The sequence below is a fragment of the Symphalangus syndactylus genome, chromosome 1 (assembly GCF_028878055.3).
Source record: "Symphalangus syndactylus isolate Jambi chromosome 1, NHGRI_mSymSyn1-v2.1_pri, whole genome shotgun sequence".
Classification (NCBI taxonomy): domain Eukaryota; kingdom Metazoa; phylum Chordata; class Mammalia; order Primates; family Hylobatidae; genus Symphalangus; species Symphalangus syndactylus.
Genome location: NC_072423.2, coordinates 95,420,073 through 95,442,402, shown reverse-complemented (window position 1 = coordinate 95,442,402; position 22,330 = coordinate 95,420,073). Strand labels below are relative to the sequence as shown.

Below are 22,330 nucleotides of genomic sequence, written 5' to 3'. Positions count from 1 at the left end.
AGATCGAGACCATGGTGAAACCCCGTCTCTATTAAAAATACAAAAAATTAGCCGGGCGTGGTGGCGGGCGCCTGTAGTCCCAGCTACTCAGAGAGGCTGAGGCAGGAGAATGGCGTGAACCCGGGAGGCGGAGCTTGCAGTGAGCCGAGATTGCGCCACTGGACTCCAGCCTGGGCGACAGAGTGAGACTCCATCTCAAAAAATTAAAAAAAAAAAAAAAAAGGGAAGACTGAAAGAGAAATGATTTTAGAGTGGGGACTCTCAGGAGCTCTATCTCAGATATACCAAGTTTGAGGTGTATTAAGATAACCAGCCAGGTGCAGTAGCTCACGCCTGTAAACCCAGCACGTTGGGAGGCCAAGGCGGGCGGAACCCGAGGTCAGTTCGAGACCAGCCTGGCCAATATGGTGAAATCCCGTCTTTAAATTTTGTATCTAAAGATACAAAAATTAGCCGGGCGCGGTGGCTCACGCTTGTAATCCCAGCACTTTGGGAGGCCGAGGCGGGCGGATCACGAGGTCAGGAGATCGAGACCATCCTGGCTAACATGGTGAAACCCCGTCTCTACTAAAAATACAAAAAAAATTAGCCGGGCGTGGTGGCGGGCGCCTGTAGTCCCAGCTACTCGGAGAGGCTGAGGCAGGAGAATGGCGTGAACCCGGGAGGCGGAGCTTGCAGTGAGCCGAGATCGCGCCACTGCACTCCAGCCTGGGCGACAGAGCGAGACTCCGTCTCAAAAAAAAAAAAAAAAAAAGATACAAAAATTAGCCAGGTGTAGTGGCACGTGCCTGTAGTCCTAGCTACTCGGGAGACTGAGGCAGAAGAATCGCCTGAATCCGGGAGGCGGAGCTTGCAGTGAGCCAAGATCGCGCCACTGCACTCCAGCCACGGCAACAGAGCGAGACTCCATCTCAAAAAAAAAAAGAACCAAGAAGAAATGTAAACTAGGTCTCCAGATCCCTGAATCTTGAGCACAGAAGAGAGGTTTCAAACTGGAGATATCAAGAGTCTTTAGCACCTGGATCAGTGTTACATAATAGAAATACAATGTGAGCCACAAATGCAAACCACATAGGGAACTGAAACAGGTGAAATTAAATTGTATTAATTTTATTTTCCCCAGATAGTCTAGTGGTTAGGAAAAAAACAAAAACAATTTTAATGTATTTTTACCCAATATGTGCAAAAATGATCATTTCAACATATAATGAGCATTAAAAAATGAATATATTCTTTTTTTTTTTTTTTTGAGAGACTCTTGCTCGTTGCCCAGGCTAGAGTGCAGTGGCCCAATCTTGGCTCACTAGAACCTCCGCCTCCCGGGTTCAAGCAATTCTCCTGTCTCAGCCTCCCAAGTAGCTGGGACCACAGGCACGTGCCACCACGCCTGGCTAATTTTTGTATTTTTAGTAGGGATGGGGTTTCACCATCTTGCCCAGGCTGTTCTCAAACTCCTGACATCAAGTGATCTGCCCGCCTTGTCCTCCCAAAGTGCTGGGATTACAGGCGTGAGCCACTACGCCTGGCTTATCATATTAATTTTTAAAATCCCATAGGTATTGGGTACTCACAGCACTGTATATGGCTCTGGCTACCACACTGAAGAGCACAACTCCAGATGGTATACAAAGCCAAAGCAATGAATGAAGTCCTGAAGAGGATTTCAAACTTGGCACTACTGATAACTGGGAAAGGTGCCCCTCCTGTGCATTGGAGGATGTTTAGCCACATCCCTGGTGGGAGAAACCCCCTAAATTGTGACAATTAACAATGATTTCAGGGAATCTCTGAGCCTATTCTAGTTGCCCATTTAAAAAAAAACAAAACAAAAACAAAAACAAAAAAAATGGTCAGGCTAGGCCAGGCACAGTGGCTCATGCCTGTAATCCCAGCACTTTGGGAGGCCGAGGCAGGCGGATCACCTGAGGTCAGGAGTTCAAGACCAACCTAACCACCACGGAGAAATCCCATCTCTACTAAAAATACAAAATTAGACGGGCGTGGTGGTGCGTGCCTGTAATCCCAGCTACTAGGGAGGCTGAGGCAGCAGAATCTCTTGAATCCAGGAGGCAGAGGTTGCACTGAGCCGAGATCGTGCCATTGCACTCCAACAGCCTGGGCAACAAGAGCAAAACTCCATCTCAAAACAACAAAAAAAGAAAATTAAAAAAAGGGTCAGGCGAGGTGGCTTACATCTGTAATCCCAGCACTCTGGGAGGCTGAGGCAGGCAAACGGCCAGAGCTCAGGAGTTCAAGACCACCCTGGGCAACATGGCAAAACCACGACTACAAAATACAGAAATTAGTTGGGCATGCTGGCATGCGCCTGTGGTCCCAGCTACTCAGGAGGCTGAGGTGGGAGAATTGCTCGAGCCCGGGAGGAGGCGGAGGTTGAACACAGCACTCTAGCCTGGGTGACATAGGAAGACCCTGTCTCAAAAAAAAGGTGGGGGAGGGGGCAGGCGAGGTGGCTCATGCCTATAAATTTTTTTTTTTTTTTTTTTTTTTTTTTTTTTGAGATGGAATCTTGCTCTGTCGCCCAGGCTAGTGTGCAGTAGTGCTATCTCATCTCACTGCAACCTCCACCTCCCGGGTTCAAGTGATTCTCCTGCCTCAGCCTCCCAAGTAGCTGAGACTACAGGTGCGCACCACGACAACTGGCTAATATTTTATATTTTTAGTACGGACAGGGTTTCACCATGTTGGCCAGGCTGCTCTCGAGTTCCTGACCTCAAGTGATCCACCCCCCTCGGTCTCCCAAAGTGCCGGGATTACAGGTGTGAGCCACTGCGCCCGGCCTAATCTTAGTACTTTGGAAGGCTGAGATAGGAGTATAGCTTGAGCCAGGAGCTCCTAACCAGCCTGGGCAACATAGGGAGACCCCATCTCTACCAAAAGATAAAAATAAAAAATAAATTAGCCAGGTGCAATGGTGCATACCTGTGTAGTTACAGCTACTTGGAAGGCTGAGATGGGAGGACCACTTCAGCTCAGGTCGAGGCTGCATTGAGCCATACTCATACCACTGTACTCCAGCCTAGGCAACAGAGCAAGACCGCACCTAAAAAAAAAAAAAAAAAAAGACTAAAAAATTGATCGGGGCTGAGGATTAACTACAAAGGGGCACAAGGGCTTTTTGGCTGACAAAAATGTTCTGTATTTTGATTGCAACAATGGGAACAAGATTGTAACCATCAGTTATCAAAAGTACATTGTCAAACTGGGCAGGCACAGTGGCTCACGACTGTGCCTGTAATCCCAGCACTTTGGGCGGCCAAGGTGGTGGATCACCTAAGGTCAGGAGTTCGAGACCTGCCTGGACAACATGGTGAAACTCCGTCTCTACTAAAAATATAATAATTAGCCGGACATGGTGGCAGGCATCTATAATCTCGGTTACTCAAAAAGCTAAGGCACAAAAATCGCTTGAACCCGGGAGGTGGAGACTGCAGTGAGCCAAGATAATGTCACTGCACTCCAGCCTGGGCAATAGAGTGAGACACCATCTTTAAAAAAAAAAAAAAAAACCACAAAAAAAGGCCCCGCAAAAAAGTACATTGTCACAATGTGCCAAATTGTTTTCAAAATTGGTATATTTTATTGTTTGAAAATAATACTTCAGGCCGGGCACGGTGGCTCACACCTGTAACCTCAGCATTTTATGAGGCCAAGGTGAGCAGATCAACTGAGGCTGGGAGTTCGAGACCAGTCTGACCGACATGGAGAATCCCCATCTCTACTAAAAAAATACAAAATTAGGCCAGGCGCGGTGGCTCACACCTGTAATCCCAGCACTTTGGGAGGCCGAGGCGGGCGGATCACAAGGTCAGGAGATCGAGACCATCCTGGCTAACATGATGAAACCCCGTCTCTACTAAAAATACAAAAACAAAATTAGCCCGGCTACTAAAAATACAAAAACAAAATTAGCCAGGCGCGGTGGCAGGTGCCTGTAGTCCCAGCTACTCTGGAGGCTGAGGCGGGAGAATGGCGTGAACCCAGGAGGTGGAGCTTGCAGTGAGCTGAGATTGTGCCACTGCACTCCAGCCTGGGCGACAGAGAGAGACTCCGCCTAAAAAAAGAAAAATACAAAATTAGCCAGGCATGGTGGTGGGCACCTGTAATCCCAGCTACTTGGGAGGCTGAGGAAGGAGAATCGCTTGAATCCGCGAGGCGGAGGTTGTGGTGAGCTGAGATTGCACCATTGCACTCCAGCCTGGGCAACAAAAGCAAAACTCCATCTAAATAAAAAAAGAATACTTCAGGGCCGTCTCTTCCTGGTTCTTCCCAGAGTCAGAAAAAACTGGGTTGAAAGGGTGTTTAAAAAAAAAAAAAAACTCAGAAGAGCTGATTTTTTAAAAAAGTAATCACATTATGACACTGCTTAAAAACCTACAAGACTAGTTGACTCAGAGTGAAGGCCAGAAAGGCCCTAGAAGATTAACTACTAGATCTGCTAACTACCTGACCTCTTCTGCTCCTCTCTCCTCTCACTCCCTCTTGCCACTGGCCTCCTTACTATTAGAACACTCCCACCTTGAGACCCTTGCTCAAGATATTCTCTCTACCTGGCGTACTTTTCCCCTAGATACCTGTTGCTAACTTACATCTAATTCAACTCATTGCTCAAATCTCACTTTTTTAAGAGGCCCAGGCCGGGCACAGTGGCTCATTCCTATAATCCCAGCACTTTGGGAGGCCAAGGTGAGAATCGCTTGAGCCCAGGAGTTCAAGAGCACCGTAGGCAACATAGCGAAAACCCGTATCTGCAAGAAATACAATTAGTGGGGTGTAGTGGCATGCCTGTAGTCTCAGCTACTCAGGAGGCTGGGGTAGGAGGATCAACTGAGACTGGGAGGTGGAGGTTGCAGTGAGCCAAGATCACCCCACTGCACTGCAGTCTGGGTGACAGAGTGAGACCCTGTCTCAAAAAAAAAAAAAAAAAAAGAAAAAAGAAGTGCCGGGTGCAGTGGCTCACGCCTGTAATCTTAACACTTTGGAAGGCCAAGGCGGGTGGATCACCTGAAGTCAGGAGTTCGAAATCAGCAGCGCCAACATGGTGAAACACCATCCCTACTAAAAATACAAAAATTAGCCAGGCGTGGTGGTGCATGCCTGTAATCCCAGCTACTGAGGAGGCTGAGGCAGGAGAATCACTTGAATCTAGGAGGCAGAGGTTGCAGTGAGCCGAGATCACGCCACTGCACTCAAGCCTGGGCAACAAGAGCAAAACTCCATCTCAAAAAAAAAATTTAGCTGGGCATGGTAGTATGCGCCTGTAATCCTAGCTACTCAGGAGGCTGAGGGAGAAGAATCGCTTGACCCCGGGAGGCGGACATTGTAGTGAGCTGAAATGGCGCCACTGGACTCCAGCCTGGGTGACATAGACAGACTCCATCTCAAAAAATTAAAAAAAAGAAATTATCTGTAGGCTGGGCACAGTGGCTCACACCTGTAATCCCAGCACTTTAGTAGGCTGACGCAGGAGGATCGCTTAAGCGCAGAAGTTCAAGACTAGGCTGGGCAACATGGGAAAACCTTGTCTCTAAAAAAAAAAAAAAAAAAAAAAAAATTAATCAAAATTGAGCTGGGCATGGTGGTGCGGGCCTGTAGTCCCAGCTACTCAGGAGGCTGAGGTGAGAGGATAGCTTCAGCCTGGGAGATCAAGGTTGCAGTGAGACATGTTTGCACCACAGCACTCCAGCCTAGGGGACAAAGTGAGACCTTGTCTCGAAAATAAAATTTGTTTAATAGTAGGGCTTGGTGGCATATGCCTGTAATCCTGAGTACTTGGGAGGCTGAGACAGGAGGATCATTTGGGCCTGGGAGCTACGGCTGCAGTGAGATAGATAACACCGTGGCACTCTAGCCTGGATGACAGAGCAAGACCTTATCTCTAAAATAAGTAATATTTTTAGAGAGTCTTGCTGTTGTCCATGCTGGACTTGAACTCCTGGGCTGCTCAAGCGATCCTTACACCTCGGCCTTCCAAGTACCTGAGACTACAGGTGCATGCCATTGTGCCCTGCTTAATTTTTGCCTTTTTAATTGAGGCATATATTCAAAGTGTGATTCCCTACCCTGGGCGACAGAGCAGGACTCTGTCTCAGAAAAAAAAAAAAAAGAGAGAGAGAAAAAAGAAAACCCACGTATAATTTTTGACTTCCCAAAACTTAGTAGCCTGCTGTTGACTGGAAGCCTTACAGGTCATAAGTCAATTAACATATTTTGTGTGTTATATGTATACTGTATTCTTACAATAAAAGCTAAAGAAAAGGCTGGGCGCGGTGGGTCACACCTGTAATCCCAACACTTTGGGAGGCCAAGGCAGGTGGATCACCTGAGGTCAAGAGTTCGAGAACAGCCTGACCAATATGGTGAAACCCTATTGTCTCTACTAAAAATACAAAAGTTAGCTGGGCGTGGTGGCATGTGCCTATAGTCCCAGCTACTCGGAAGGCTGAGACAGGAGATTTGCTTGGACCCAAGAGGCAGAGGTTGCAGTGAGCCGAGATCGCATCGCTGCACTCCAGACTGGGTGCCAAAGCAAGACTCCCTCTCAAAAAAAAAAAAAATCATTAAGTAGAAGTGAATCATCATAAAGGTGTTCATCCTGATAGTATTCATGTTGAGCAGGCTGAGGAAAAGTAGGAGGAAGGGTTGGTCTGTCTGTCTCAGGGGCGGCGGAGGCAAAAGAAAATCCATGTATTAGTGAACCTGCACAGTTCAAACCCTTGTTGTTCAATGGTCAACTGTACAAAGGAAGCCCCAAACTCAGTTTGGTGTCAATGTTCCTTACATTGTGAAACTGAGAAGTCCCATCTTGTTGCATATCTGAATACAAACAATTCTGATGTTGAATAGAGGAACTCAAAGAAACCAGCAGGCACACACAACCCTCAATGGAAGCACCAGCCCCCAGTGGACAGAGTACTCAGCCTCCCTGTTGTGACAACTTAAGACAAAAATGAGAGCAGTAATAAAATGCTCAATTCACTCATCACTAGCTAAGTACTTTCTCCTTTGGTGTCTTGTCTCCTTAAGGGACAGGAAGCACCATCCCTGTTTTGGTGGGGGTGGGGGTGGGGGTGTATGTTTCAGACAGGTCAGGTCTCACTAGGTTGGCCAGGCTGGCCTTGGAACTCCTGTACTCAATATTTGCACCTCAGCCTCTGTAGTAGCTGAGACTACAGACATGCCCCACCACGCCCAAAACCATCCCAATTTTGTATCTGAAGGGTGCTATTTACCTGCCATAAAGTAACACAAGTCCCTATTCCTGTCAGATTTGCATCTGGTGAGAAGCTGGAAGGTTCACTCATGTTAAGCCATCATAATCTGGCTTGACAAAACAGAGTTGTTGCATGACAAAACTTAATAATGCAAGAACATGGTTTAACAAAGCAAATATTAAGGCTTCAAAAAGTCCCCTGCCCCACCTTCCCCAGAAATCAAATGCTTTTGCCTTTTTAGCTGTTTTTTACCTTTATTTCTGAATAAGATGTTCATAATCCATTTGCCACTTTTAAAAATTTCCTCATTTCGGCCGGGTGTGATGGCTCACGCCTGTAATCCCAGCACTTTGGGAGGCCAAGGCAGGCGGATCAAGAGGTCAGGAGATCGAGACCATCCTGGCTAACACGGTGAAACCCCATCTCTACTAAAAATACAAAAAAATTGGCAGGGCGTGGTGGAGGGCGCCTGTAGTCCCAGCTACTTGGGAGGCTGAGGCAGGAAAATGGCGTGAACCCGGGAGGCGGAGGTTGCAGTGAGCCGAGATTGTGCCACTGCGCTCCAGCCTGGGCGACCCAAAAAAAAAAAAAAAAAAATTTCCTCATTTCTATGAGTTTTGCTCTTACACATATTACCCACCCATCCCCACTTCATCAGATTATTACAATATTCAGAGTTGCTACAATCATAACTAGGTAAATATCACACACAGTTGAATCCTGCTATAGTTTTGAGTGTCCCCCCAAAATTAATGTTAAAATCCGAATCCCCATGGTGAAAGTATTAGGTACACCTTTGAGAGGTGATTATGCCACAGAACACAGCCCTCATCAATGGGATTTGTGCCCTTATATAAAAGAAACTCCAGAGAAATCCCTCACCCTTCCTGCCTTGCAAACTCAAGACAGAATCCAGACACCAAGTCTGCCACGGCCTTGATCTCGGCTTTCCCAGCCTCCAAAACTGTTGAGAAATAAAATTCTGTTGTGTATAAGCCATCCAGTTTATGGTCTTTTGTTACAGCAGCTCAAACAGACTAAAAAAATCCTCATGTTGGCAGGGTGCGGTGCCTCACGCCTGTAATCCCAGCACTTTGGGAGGCTAAGGCGGGCGGATCACGAGGTCAGGAGATTGAGACCATCTTGGCTAACACGGTGAAACCCTGTCTCTACTAAAAATACAAAAAAATTAGCCAGGTGTGGTGGCGGGCGCCTGTAGTCCCAGTTACTTGGGATGCTGAGGCAGGAGAATGGCATGAACCCGGGAGGCGGAGCATGCAGTGAGCCAAGATCACGCCACTGCACTCCAACCTGGGTGACAGAGCAAGACTCCACCTCAAAAAAAAAAAAAAAAAAAAAAGTGTACTTTCTCTTGCTACAACCTGGACTACTGTTCTCCAAATCCACTGCAGAAAGGGAGTCCTGGGACTTCCCATCACCATCATCCTGGGAATTCCCTTTACCTCAGAATGAGATCATGTGTAAGAACACAAAAGTACTGAGAGCAAACTGACCTGGGTAATTTGAAACAGCACTTAATACTAGTGCCAATGATCAATGATCTCTCTCACTCTACTCCATCCCCCACGAGTCTACTTTAGTACTGATGTGTAGCTCTAGGGTAAGGAGCCTGGTTTAATTTAGCATTCACCCAAAACAACCCCAATTTTGAGGATGCCTGGAAAACTTTTGAGACAGGATCCCACTGTAACCCAGGATGGAGTCCAGTGACACCATCTCTGCTCACTGCAACCTCTGCCCCTGGCATCAAGCAATCCTCCCATCTCAGCCTCCTGAGTAGCATGACTGGCTCATTTTTAAATTTATTATTATTATTTTACTTATTTATTTTGAGACAGAGTCTAGCTCTGTTGCCCAGGCTGGAGTGCAGTGGCACAATCTTGGCTCACTGCAAGCTCCACCTCCCGGGTTCATGCCATTGTCCTGCCTCAGCCTCCCAAGTAGCTGGGACTGCAGGCGCCCACCACCACGCCCAGCTAACTTTTTATATTTTTAATAGAGACAGGGTTTCACCTTGTTAGCCAGGATGGTCTTGATCTCCTGACCTCGTGATCCGCCTGCCTTGGCCTCCCAAAGTGCCGGGATTACAGGTGTGAGCCACCGCGCCCGGCCTATTATTATTATTAAGACAGACTTTCACTCTCGTTGCCCAGGCTGGAGTTCAATGGCACAGTCTCAGCTTACTGCAACCTCCTCCTCCCAGGTTCAAGCAATTCTCCTGCCTCAGCCTCCCAAGTAGATGAGATTACAGGTGCCCACCACCATGCCCGGCTAATTTTTTGTGTTTTTAGTAGAGATGGGGTTTCTCCATGTTTGACAGGCTGGTCTTGAACTCCCGACCTCAGGTGATCTGCCTACCTTGGCCTCCCAAAGTGCTGGGATTACAGGCGTTGAGCCACCATGCCTGGCCGGAAAACTTTAAAAGCAAAGTTAACAGGGTTAACATGAAGTTAAACTCCAAGATCACCCTGAAAACTCTGCCCTCATAGGTCCTTTGACCCATGCAGAACAAGGCCGGGGCACATGTCATCAATACAAAATAGTATGACCATTCCCACCCCGACCTGACTTCCAAGGACATACCAATTATTTGTACACCCAAGGCCCAGACAAGCAGCAGCTTGTGGAGGCACAGTGAGGACCGGCACAATGCCCTATTCATCTTTGTATTCGCCACATGGTAACCTAATTGCAGGAAATCAGGGAGTACCTAGTGAAATACAAAGCCAGCTAGACATTTACTAGAGAGAATGAACAGTGAAATGCTATGGGGGAAAAAATCAGTTTATTAAAGCATTACTCTTGAAAAACTACATTTTGGCCAGGCGCAGTGGCTCACATATAATCCACGCAAAAACTCTGGGAGGCCAAGGCAGGAGGATCCCTTGAGCTCAGGAGTTCAAAGTTACGGTGAGCTACAATCATGCCACCACACTGCAGCCTGGGTGACAGAGCTAGATGTCTAAAAAACAAAAAGCAAGAAAAAGTACTTTATTACTCCTAAGGAGTGGCAGCATAACCTTGTCAATTACACAGAGCCAACTACATGGCTTCAACTCAAAGATACACTTGATTGGAAGCATAGACAAAAACAACTTCATAATACATCAATGTTGAAAATCAGTGAGTTATAGTCAATCTTTTCAAATCACCTCTTAAAAATAATTCGTCTTGCTGTCACCTAGGCTGGAGTATAGTGACACAATCAGCTCACCACAGCCTGAAACTCCTGGGCTCAAACTATCCTCCCGCTTCAGCCTCTCTTAGTAGCTGCAACTTCAGCTGCGTATCACCACACAGAGCTAACTTTAAAATCGTCTTAGAAATGGGATCCTATGTTGCCTAAGCTGCCATTGTTCTTGATAAAGTGTTTCTCCTCTCAACAAGTCAATAAATAGTTTAAGGCTAGGTATGATGGCTCATGCCTGTAATTCCAGCACTTTAGGAGGCAGGTGGATCACTTGAGTCCAGGAGTTTGAGACCAGCTTGGCCATGGTGAAACTCCATCTCTACTAAAAATACAAAAATTAGCCAGGTGTGGTGGCAGGCGCCTGTAATCCCAGCTACACAGGAGGCTAAGGCAGGAGAATCACTTGAACACGGGAGGCAGAGGCTGCAGTGAGCCAAGATCATGCCACTGCACTCCAGTCTGGGCAACAGAGAGACTCTGTCTCAAAACAAAAACAAAAACAAAAACAAAAGCAATAAATGGTTTAAAAAAGAGAAAATGCAAAAGCATCTAGTATTAATATAGCATTAAGCCAGGCCAGATTCTGAGTCATGAAATAACTACTCTTACGTTGTCTGTTACAGGGAGATCAGAATCTCAAAGCAGAAAGCAAAAATGACTTGCTCTAATAGAATCATTAAAAAAAAAAAATTTTTTTTTTTTTTTGAGAGAAGTCTCACTCTTGTCCCCCAGGCTTGATTGCAATGGCTCAATCTCAGCTCACTGCAACCTCCACTTCCCGGGTTCAAAGGATTCTCCTGCCTCTGCCTCCCAAATAGCCGGGATTAAGGCACTTGCCACCATGCCCAGCTAACCTTTGTATTTTTTAGTAGAGATGGGGGTTCACCAAGTTGGCCAGGCTGGTCTAGAACTCCTGACCTCAGATGCTCCGCCTGCCTCGGCCTCCCAAAGTGCTCGGATTACAGGCGTGAGCCACCGTGCCTGGCAGAAAAATTTTTTTTTCTGAGACAAATTTTGAGACACTGTAGTGCAGTGGCCTGATCTTAACTCGCTGCAGCCTTGACTTCCTGGGTTCAAGTGATCCTCCCACCTCAGCCTCTGGAGTAGCTGGGACCACAAATGCGCACCACTATGCCCAGCTAATTTTTTAATTTTTTTGAGACAGTCTCGCTCTGTTGCCCAGGCTGGAGTGCAGTGGCGCGATCTCAGCTCACTGCAAGCTCCGCCTCCCGGGTTCACGCCATTCTCCTGCCTCAGCCTCTCCGAGTAGCTGGGACTACAGGCGCCCGCCACCACGCCCAGCTAATTTTTTTGTATTTTTAGTAGAGACGGTGTTTCACCGTGGTCTCGATCTCCTGACCTCATGATCCGCCCGCCTCGGCCTCCCAAAGTGCTGGGATTACAAGTGTGAGCCACTACGCCTGGCCAATTTTTTAATTTTTTACAGAGACAGGGTTTCACCATGTTGCCCAGGCTGGTCTTGAACTCCTGAGCTCAAACAACCTGCTTGCCTCAGCCTCCAAAAGTGCTGGGATTACTGGCGTTGAGTCACTGCACCTGGCCAAGGAGTTAAAATTTTATTTTATAAAATAATTTTTTGAGAAGGAGTTTTGCTCGTTGCCCAGGCTGGAGTGCAATGGCGCAATCTTGGCTCACTGGAACCTCCACCTCCTGGGTTCAAGCGATTCTGCTGCCTCAGCCTCCTGAATAGCCGGGATTACAGGTGCGTGCCACCACATCCAGCTAATTTTTTGTATTTTTAGTAGAGACAGGGTTTCACCATGTTGGTCAGGATGGTTTCGAACTCCTGACCTCGTGATCCACCCGCCCTGGCCTCCCAAAGTGGTGAGATTACAGGCGTGAGCCACCATGCCTGGCCGGAGTTAAAATTTTAACTAGTTTTGTAATGCAAAAATATACCATATCCATGTTTATCATGTCACTTCTGAAAATCCTTCACTGACCATCCCCATCTAAACAGAATTCTCTACTTGACATTTCTGCATTGTCTCCTCCCTCAGAATAGAAGCTCCAGAACTGTATGTATCCCCAACACTTAAAACACCACCTTCCAGAGTATCACTCAATAAAATATTTGTTGAATCAATGAATACTGTTAGTCTCCAATGTTTGAAATTTGCCAACCCTACCCATCAGATCAAAGGGTATACTGACAAGAGTAAAAATGGCGTTCAGTGGTGGGTCTGTCCTTTAGAGAAAAAGAAACCAAAGTAGGTATGTACGACCCTCCAAGAGAAATGGCAGAGAACCAACCCAGCCAGGAAAGGAAAAACTAATGGAAAAACATTTGCTGGGAAGATTAAATGAGAACACATGAAACACCCAGCACAGGCTTCACATACAAAAATATTCAATAAATTACATGTTGTATAGAGCTGTTCAAATCTTGGTCATCTATGATTAGAGAGAATCTAACAGGAGGAAGCAATTAATTAAAAAAAAAAAATCTGAGAAACCACCTAAAAGTAAAGACCAGCTTCTTTATCTCCCCATCATCATAACCTGACTTCCCTGAAAGGGTAATGCCTGGCATACAGTAGGTGCTCAGTATTTGTTGAATGATTCTGAGAAATGCTCTAACTAGACACAGTCCTGTATCTGTAGAAACTGGAGCAAGAAGGTACAGACCAAACATATGGAAGACAAATAACTGTTTCAAGAAAAACGTGAGGCTAAGAGGCGGCAGTTCTTGCACTCAGCCCCATCATTCAACAAGGTATCTAAAGCCTCGTATGTTGGGTCATTTCTCCATGCCTATGATTTAAAGGCTGTAAACCCAAGTAATGAGGTGCTAGTGGGACCATTCAGGCATTCTTTGGATTTTGGCAGAGCTAAACAAATAGATTGCAAAAGGCATCAACACATGTCACTGGCCTACAGTTGGCAAAGTACTCGTGGAGCCACAGCTTCATTTTTTTCACATGGCACGAAGAGCGAAAACTGACTTCCTCTTCCCCTAAACCTCTCCTTTTCCCTGGAAATTAAGTTAAGCTAGATACACTGACTGGGTGAATGGAATGTCTTAAGGGAAGGTGGTGACTGTTTCTCTAGAAGAGAAGAGCTACATCTCTAAACTAAAAGTAGTTGGTTTTATAACAAAGGTGGACCAGTGGGAAAAGTCTTCATTAGAATAAGGCTGCCTGCCTGGGCTTCTGTATAACCTCTTTCCTCTGGCACCTACAAGTCCTATTTACAATAAACAAAATAACTACAGTGACGTTCACCCAAAGCTGAGTATCTTAAAACTTTACACCCTCCCCTTTCAAGGTACAAATGAACCCCCAAACAAGCCCAAGCAAGAAGTCTCTCAAAGCACACATACCCTAAGTTGAAAAACCATTTATTTCACCGGAAAGAAAAAAAGTGATCCAACTCTATAGGTCTAGCCTTTGGACCAAAAAGAGACCCTGGAGCAGTGAGACTCTCACCAAGGTCATTCCCAAATCCAACAGCCGCAGGAGGCAGGAGGCAGGGAGGAGACAGCACAGCCCCCACCACAGTTTCTGCACACAATGAGGCCTGCTGGGAGAACAGAACATGAATGGGAAGCTACAGAAGTATTGAAGGACAGAAGAACAGGAAAATGGGCAGGAGAGGAAAGGAAAGGAAGAGAAGGTCTGAACTTAGCAAGGTAAATTAAGGTCCACGGTTCCTGAGGGACTGAACGCACAGAGCCGAGAACGTCCCGGAGATGGGGTACCACGAAGGGTGTATTCTCATGCACAACCGCAGCTCGGAATTTCAGCCCACACACATCCCACCTGAAAGAGAGCACAATACAGCGGCTTTACAGCAAAGCTCAAAAGGGCTTTCCCATTTAAAACTTCAACATCTTTACAAAGTCTGATAACTTGACACTCCTTTTAAGTTTACTTGTACCCTTCTTCCCCAGTATCACAGTGATCTCTAACAATGAAAAGAGCTTGAAGGCCAGAGAGTAACTGGGGAGGCTAAACAATCTCAGACTAAGGTCTTAAATTAATAGTATATCTTGTTTCATAAAAGTAGGCAAAGAGACATTCCTTGCTCTTGATGATGTTAACATTAGCATTCCTCAGAGAAGGTAATTCCACATCACAAGATGTCAGCAGAGGACAGGAAAAATGGAATGGTTCCAATTAGCTCCCTGAGGTTAAAAAAAAAAAAATTAACAGTATTTTCTATCTAGGAGTTACTGCCAAGGTCCGAGTTAAAAATCATTCAAAGTCTAGATAAAAGTAGCATCAACTGCACAAGTTTTAAGACCTGAGGACATCCAATTCCAACTAGGGAAGAAACTAACTTTGGAAAGAAGGTGCGGAAGGGCATGTATAAGCTACGCATCAAGTCACTGAAGTCTCTTTTCCAGCCCAATCAGTGACTGCCTACCCAATGACCCTGGGAAAGCCACATACCTTCTGCCCTAACTGCAAAGATGACAGTTATCTATCAGTCACACACTGTTACTATAATTAAGGATCAATGGTAATGTCTGGGACACACTGGGAGTTATTCAAAACGAAGGGCATTGAGATTTACCCTTAAGTACAATAATCTCAAACACCTAGAGCCCAAAGCTGGCAAGTATCAGAAGAGAATATATTCAAGTAGAGCCAAATGGATCATGGGGCTCAAAATGTATGACAGTGGAAAAAGCCAGGGGACTCAGGGTAGAGCTGCTGGCTCAAGAGTATTAAATGCCCAAAACAGCTAGTGAGAAGATGAAGAAGGGAGTGATTTGCTTATGGCAAAGCTCCCAACCCTGGATTTCAACATTACCAAAGAAGTAAAATTAACAGGTGTGCCTGCATTCTTAAAACATATACCCTGAGAAAGCAGATGATATCAAAACTAAAACTGTGGGAATAGTTACTTAAAAAAAAAAAAAAACCCTAAGTGACAGGCTAGGCTGTTATAGGACAGACTGAAAGATATAGCAATGGAGTGGGCACTCTATTCAGGGAATAAATCTGAGCTGGGCAGAGAAGGTGAGTGTTAGCATCTATGCCCAGACTTCCTTGTGGAACTTTATAAAAGTAAGTTTTGTATCTCTCTACCCCAACTTACCATCAAATAAGTTCTATAAAACTCATAAGGGTTGAACCGTTCAGGAATGTCAGAAATACGCTTCAAGATTAAGATGATGCCATTTTGGTAGTCTTCTTAGTAACTGGGACCTGAGCAGTGATGACCAGTTAACTACAGTTATGGACTTTATCATCAGGGGTCATATCAGAACTTTCACACAGCACAAAACAGAACAGGAAACTTGAAGACCTTAGGAATGTCACACACCTAGGAAACTTAACAAAGGCTCTAAGAAACAAAACACCTGAGCCTGAATGTGTGGGTCCCCAGGTAAGGTTCAATTATAGTATAGTACATAGGTGACCCAAGATTCACCAGCACATCATTCTTTATTTTTCTAGGCACAAATAGAATCAAATTGACTCCCACTACCAGAAGCCCTGAAAAATAGCCATGAGGGCCAAGGAACTCCACGTATTTTAAAGTTAAGCAGTTAGGACTTCTCTCTAGCCTGTGAGCCATCCTAGTAACCTTACCCTAACCCTGCAAAAGCAAGCAAGCAGGGCAGCCTAATTGGAGCCCTTTAGGCTGCAGGAGGGATGGCAAAACCAGAAGAGGGAACACCCCACCCCTCTCACCTCAAGCTTTAAAAGGCTGAGTACCGCGCCCGATCGGCATACTGCTCCCGCTCATACCGGGCCATGTCGTACAGAGAATTCCGCGCGGCTGCTGAAGCTTGGGACAACTCACTCTCATGCCCGTAACCGTAGCCCTCTCCAACAGTGGGGACTGGGGCTGTAGCGCGACGCAGGGGGCTCCGATCCCGCCCGTAATATGAAGTGGAAGCTGCAGTAACAGCAGCAGCGGCTGCTGCTGCAGCAGCAGCTGTGGCAGCAGCTCCTGAGGTCGGCAACAGGTGTCTATCGTAGGGATCGAGAGAGGTGGAGGTGAGGTGACTGGCCATGGCTGTATTCTGGACTTGTGGCAGCTGGGACAGGGTCTGCTCTGCGTAATTATACACGGAGGCAGCTGCAGCTGCCACTGCCTCATAGGACCGGGCAGCACGGCAGCGCTTGTAGTAGGCATCGAGCGCTCCGTACGCGTTGTTGTAATACAATGAATCCCCATAGCTCATGGTGTAAGGCGTACGCACTGCTCCGTATTGCTCATTATATTGCTCAGTCAAGTCTGCCACGCGGCCTGAACGATCTATCGGACACTCTTTGGACCAGTGCCCCTCTTTCCCGCACCGATAGCAGCCGCTCTGGTCTCCCATCCCGGGCGCAGTCCTAAGCCGGCTGGTGGACAACTGCACGTGCATTCGTTTGCCTTGAAGAAACAGACGCAAGAAGGGTTGCTATCACTCTTAGTCGTAGCCCCAGCCCCTACCCCAGACACTGGTCATAGCAATGGCTTTATCTAGACAATTCTAATGCAGGATTCATCTTTACGAAAAGATAAAAAGGAAAAAAAAAAAGACTCAACATATAGATTCAGTATAATGACCTGATTTCAGGCAAAGATCACTTAGATGAAGAAATATTTCAGCTATAACAATAGTTTAAATGCTTAAGAAATAAAACTACTCTTGCTCAAATCATCTCCTAACAGGTAAAAATCATCTCCAAACAGCGGCTCAAAGTCAAAAGAAGTCAAAGAAAGAAAGAGTGCCCAAGTTTTTTCTGACACCTCCAATCCTTACTAGCAAGACGGATTTTCATTAAGGGAATGTAAGTAAAGGCCAGTTTTCCACTCTCCTCCAAAAATTTAAAAGAATCGAATAAAAGACTCCAATGATCAATCACCACTATTAAAAAATGATCTAGACTCAATCCACAGCTGAATGTGGCAAGCAAATTTCAAAGTACATCTCTGGAAAAACCCTCATGAACTGCGGAGACAAAGGGGCACAACAAGTTGAAGGACAGCCTTCTCCCTTAACTGGGCCCTTTAAACTGCTGGTTCTGATCATTGCTTTAACGAGGATTCTTTACAATCTGAGAGTTAATTTTAGTGACCCTCTACTACGGTCAAAGGCAAACAGAGCAAAAACAGGACAGATTGTTCTCAATGCCTGAAATTTTAGAATACTGTAAAAAACATGGAAGAAAAGGTGGCTGACGAAAGTGGAGAATAACTAGTTATACTAGTCAGTGGATCAAACTGCTCAGTTTAAGCAGAATTAAAGTACTTCTCCTGAAACTACATATCTGAGAGCCTAACTAAGAACATACATCTAATATTTTTCCTGAAAATTAAAATTTGCATTCTGGAAAAGTATTACTTCTGAAAACGTAATAAAAGCAGAAACTTTTCTAGAAAAGTTAAAACTAAGTTTTAGTAAGTCTCTACAGAAGCAATTTCTACCTAACATGATCTACCAGCGTATTGGTAAGCAAAATTCAGAAGAGATCCAAATCCTGCAAAAACTTCCCGATGCAACTGGTTATGATGCACCTAAACATATACCTGTCAAAGCAGTAAATGGTCAAAAGCAAGGGAGAGTCAACAGATGGATCCTCTAACATTAGAGAAAGTGGTAAACACACAATTTTCCTTGCAAAATTCATGTTAGATTCTGGGAGACCAGAAAACACAATAGGGAAACAGGGGTGGAAGGAACAAAATATCAAGAAGGTCTACACAGCTGGAAGTTTAGGTTGCAGGTTATTAAAAGAGAGTAGATATGCAATTATGCACTTAGTGCCTTAAAGTGCTAGCTTGTCTCTGGCATTTGCCCAGGGGGCCACTTTGGCACCTAACAAAACCAGAGAAAACAAGTGCAACTAAGAAAGCAACTGTGCACATTCCAGACATAAAGATCACTAATAAACACCTTAATCTAAGGATCTGTTGGTTCTAATGCCAGAAAAAGAAATTAAATTTTAAAAAATAATCTAAAAGAGATTTTAAGTGGGCAAGCAATAGAGAAGATCCCCAACACTGAGAAACAGAAAGGAAAAAAGACCACCCTAATAATTGCTGCTCATCAATAAACATCTGTAACTATACCAGAACATTAAGAAATGAGAAACGCCAATATTACATAAAATAAGGTAAAAATAACTAAGCATAGGGTAGTGTCATGGGACCTAGGGTTCAGACACCCAGAGTTTTATATGAGGATAATTTGTCCTGAATCAAGACCACACTGTCCTCTCCTTAAACCTAACTGCTACAAGCAGACACCACCTCTTCTGACTGGGCTAAAGTGTGCGAAACAGTCCAAAAATTAGGTATCACACCACAAACCCTCCACAAGAGCAGCCTTTGCTCTCAATTAAGTTGTTGACAAAATAATTCTCAACTTGCCAATTAAAAAAAAGCAAACTAGACCTGAGAGACCTGTGTCACTTTTCTTTACTAATGCACAGCAATGCCCATGACACAGGGCATCCATTACTAGGGGAAATAATGATCAGACCCTCAGCTCTAAAAAAGCCCAATTTAAGGCAAATGGACGCCAAAGGCAGCAGTAATGACTCTTAACAAGGGGAGCACCCAGAAAAAGAATCGGCAACTACACTGTCAGAACACAGGCTTGAAATATAGCAAGAAGTCACGGGAATACTCCATAATTTGGATAAAGCTTTTTTTATTTTTTATTGTTTTTGTTCAGTCCTGCTTAATTAAGCTAAAAAAGGACACGCTCTTTCTGATACTGGGAACCCAAAGGAGGTGAGAGAAGAGTTCAGATAGCAACTCACCATGATCACCACCCCTGAACTGCCACTGTTGCTTCGGACCTCAGACTTTGGAATATTTGCGTTATACGTACCATTTTAGCATCCCAAATCTGAAAATTCAAAATCCAAAATGCTCTAACAAGCATTTCCTTTGAGCAACATGTAGGCATTCAAAATGCTGGGCATTTGAGATGCTTCCAAATGAAGTGACAATCCACATCATCACCCATGCTGCCCTCCAGGCACGAAAAATTCATTTGGTTAAGACTCCAAGATAACACAAATCTAAGTGCTCTATTCACCAAAATCTTACAAAGTCCAGCCCCCCAAACCAATGAAAAGACAGTCATTACTGCCCCTAAAACCCCAGTGCCTCCTCCCCAGGAAGTCCTAAAATCAGCCTTGTAATTCTAGAGTGGCCTTATATTCAAAATACAATCCCTTGGTACAGGTATAATATAAAAGCAACAAGAACTGTAACCCTTTAAAGAGTTTGTGTAAGGTAGGACAGCTTAACAAAGATTCTGCTCCTATAAAATGTTGCTTGACATGTTTTTGCGAGGTTCTTCATGTAAAATGCAGAATTCTGATCCTGTGCTGAGGGCAATAAATTCAGAGTGAGGAACTCTGAACTGTGCTCTACTACAAAAGAATAAAAAATAAAAAAGGCCCAGTAACTCAGACAGCCTTCAGAGAAAAGGATTTCTGCACTGATAAGCACAAAAGCCGTAGGGGCTCCAAATAAAAGGTGAGTGGCTTTTCTCCAGGAGACATTTGCCTAAGGTAAAGCCCCTAAGTCCCATGCATTCTACATCTTAAGAAGTCCATCACCCATACTTATTTCTTTGTCACCAGCCAGCCAACAGCTGTTATCTTTACCAAACCTCTCCTTTTACTTATTCAACCATTTTCTGCACATAGCCTTGTGTTCAGCCCTCTACCCAAAGAGGGTGGTTCACCTTGAAACTCTGTGTTATCAAGGCCCCTGATGGCCTCCACTGCATCCTCTGCCCGTTCCATGTGTACGAAGGCATAATCTTTCACGATGTCACATTCAATGACCGGACCATACTCCTCAAACTTGGCTCGAAGCTCCTTATTGGTGCAGGTGGGACTGATGTTGCCCACATGCAACTTTGTTGAGGTTTTGCTCTTATTCTTGCTGGCTTCCACGTTGATGTTCACCCCATGAAGCTTGTAATGGTGCAGGTTGCGTATGGCATCTTCAGCTGCAGTTTTGTCTTCTATGTGCACAAAGCCGTAATTCTTAATGATGTCACATTCCAGCACCTTCCCATACTGCTCGAAGAGTGAGCGAATCTCCTGCTCTGTGGCCTCCCGGGGCAGGTTTCCGATGAACAGCTTCACCATCCTGACAAGAGCCTGGGAGAGAAAAACAAGACATATGACAAAAGACCTCAGGCCCACATTCGTTCATAAAAAACGACTTTCACTCTAATGTATATTTCCAGTTTTCTCTCTCACACGCCTGCACACACACCTCCACACAATAATCAAAGGGAGGTGGGAGTGAACTAAGGCCTGCTATAGTAGCCGCCATGAACCTGTAAGAATAAGAAGACGTCTGCAATAGGGAGGTCCTTAGTAGACAAAGGGTTTGGTAAGAACCGATACCTTGCAACAGAAATGGGCATGAACAGCATATGAAGAAATGGGGGTACTGGGCTTTTCTATCCACTAGGAGGACAACAGAAAACAAAAGTCTACTAGGTTTGCTAACTGCCTGCCTGAAATTATCAACAGGCTTTTCCTCACGTAGGAACCAAAGCAGCCATCATTTCCGGGAAAATGGGCCTTGTAATAGCTACATTTGAGTTTCCTTTGGAAGTAGTGAACGCGCGACTCGGATCAGACAGCGAGGAGTGGAAGATAAAGGAAGTACTGGAGTGGGGAACGCCTCTCTCGGGGCACCGTCCTAGCTCCTGCCGAACACTGAAATGCGTGGCCACGGAAGAGAGCTTCAGATTCATTAACCAGACGATGTCTCACGGCCCGAGAAATTCCCGAAACGGGGATGTAATTGCCAGGTATAAGGGAAAGGGGGTTATCTCAGCGGAAATCTCGAGGCTTCCAAGAGGAGCCACGTCGGGCGCGGGACAGGGTGGGGGGAAAAAAGCAAGGTATTCTCAGGGGGCGGTGGGGGAAGGGCTGCTCCCGGCTTACCGCGCAATGCCGAGGACTGAGGTCGGCTCTCAGTGACGGGTGTGGAGGCTGCGAACCCACCAGGACACCCCCGAAGCCCAAGGGAGTGAGAGAAGATTTAACAGAGTATAAGAAAGGCAGTGGAAGGGCTCGGAGTCTCACCCGCACAGAAACCAGAAGGGCCTCCTCCTCGCGGCGCGGACGCTTCTGACAAAACGCTAAAATGGCGGCGGCCGCAGCAGTGGCTCTGGGTAGAGGGGGGAGGTGAGCCTACAACCGGATTGGCCACTCAAGAAAGTAAAAGGCCGGCGTTCCCGCAGATCCTCTTCCTGATTGGTTACCACGGACGCCAATTACCTAAGAGGCCGGCAAGAGGTGGAAACGTCTGTAACCTCCGAGCTTTTATGCGAAAGCCAATGGGCACCAACCTCGCGAAGCCGAACTCGCTGATTGGGCAAGAGATCAGCGTGAGGGCGGACCTACAAACGTGAGCTTCGCCGGCGGGGTGCGGCCCGCCATTAGGCGGAGCGAGCTAGAGTCCTGGGGTAGCTGTCTTTTAGCTTCATGGCGCCAACTTCGTTAAGCTTCCACATTTCGCCACCTCCACGTGCACAGCCAGACAGTATTCCGCGCTCCATTTTGCCGTTCACTCTAGGTGTCTCCCTCTAACCTCCCAAGCACCACCCCTCTCGCGGCCAGGACGCTGTGGAAATAGCTTATGCAGGCACATGCCAGGGAAGAAAAACAGCGAAGAACCCCCCCCCACCCACCCACCCACCACCACCACCACCACCTCAGGAAACCAACCTTCTCCTTGGGCCAGTAGTCCACACTGTAGCCTTCAGAGTCCCGGAGCTCCCCCAAAATCAAACCTCTCACAGGTGGTGAAAGGACCTCTGTAATGGCCTTCCAGAAGTAGGCCCGGCAGGAGGCTGCACTGTCCAGGAGACGCTGAGGACAAGTTCCCTCTGGGAACCAGCCTCCCAGGGTCCGCGATGAAGAAACCTTTG

The 22,330-nt window shown here is 46.0% G+C and overlaps 1 protein-coding gene across 7 annotated transcripts; it reads right to left on the bottom strand.

The window, feature by feature from the left end:
• Positions 1 to 751: 751 nt before the first annotated feature.
• Positions 752 to 22,055, bottom strand: RBM4 (RNA binding motif protein 4). 7 transcript variants are annotated; one of them, XM_055267350.2, is made up of 5 exons: positions 21,800 to 22,050; positions 21,342 to 21,677; positions 20,117 to 20,540; positions 16,110 to 16,800; positions 14,080 to 14,225 (listed from the first exon to the last, which is right to left on the bottom strand). In XM_055267350.2, the coding sequence occupies exons 3-4, from the start codon at positions 20,526 to 20,528 to the stop codon at positions 16,118 to 16,120; spliced, it is 1,095 nt and encodes a 364-aa protein (XP_055123325.2). In that variant the 5' UTR covers positions 20,529 to 20,540; positions 21,342 to 21,677; positions 21,800 to 22,050; the 3' UTR covers positions 14,080 to 14,225; positions 16,110 to 16,117. The 7 variants fall into 7 exon arrangements, with proteins under 7 accessions (XP_063499882.1, XP_063499892.1, XP_063499890.1 ...); XM_063643812.1 differs by lacking the exons at positions 14,080 to 14,225; positions 16,110 to 16,800 and adding an exon at positions 752 to 3,061 and having other exon boundaries at positions 21,483 to 21,677; positions 21,800 to 22,055; XM_063643822.1 differs by lacking the exons at positions 14,080 to 14,225; positions 16,110 to 16,800 and adding an exon at positions 10,020 to 10,215 and having other exon boundaries at positions 21,800 to 22,054.
• Between the last annotated feature and the right edge of the window lie 275 nt (positions 22,056 to 22,330).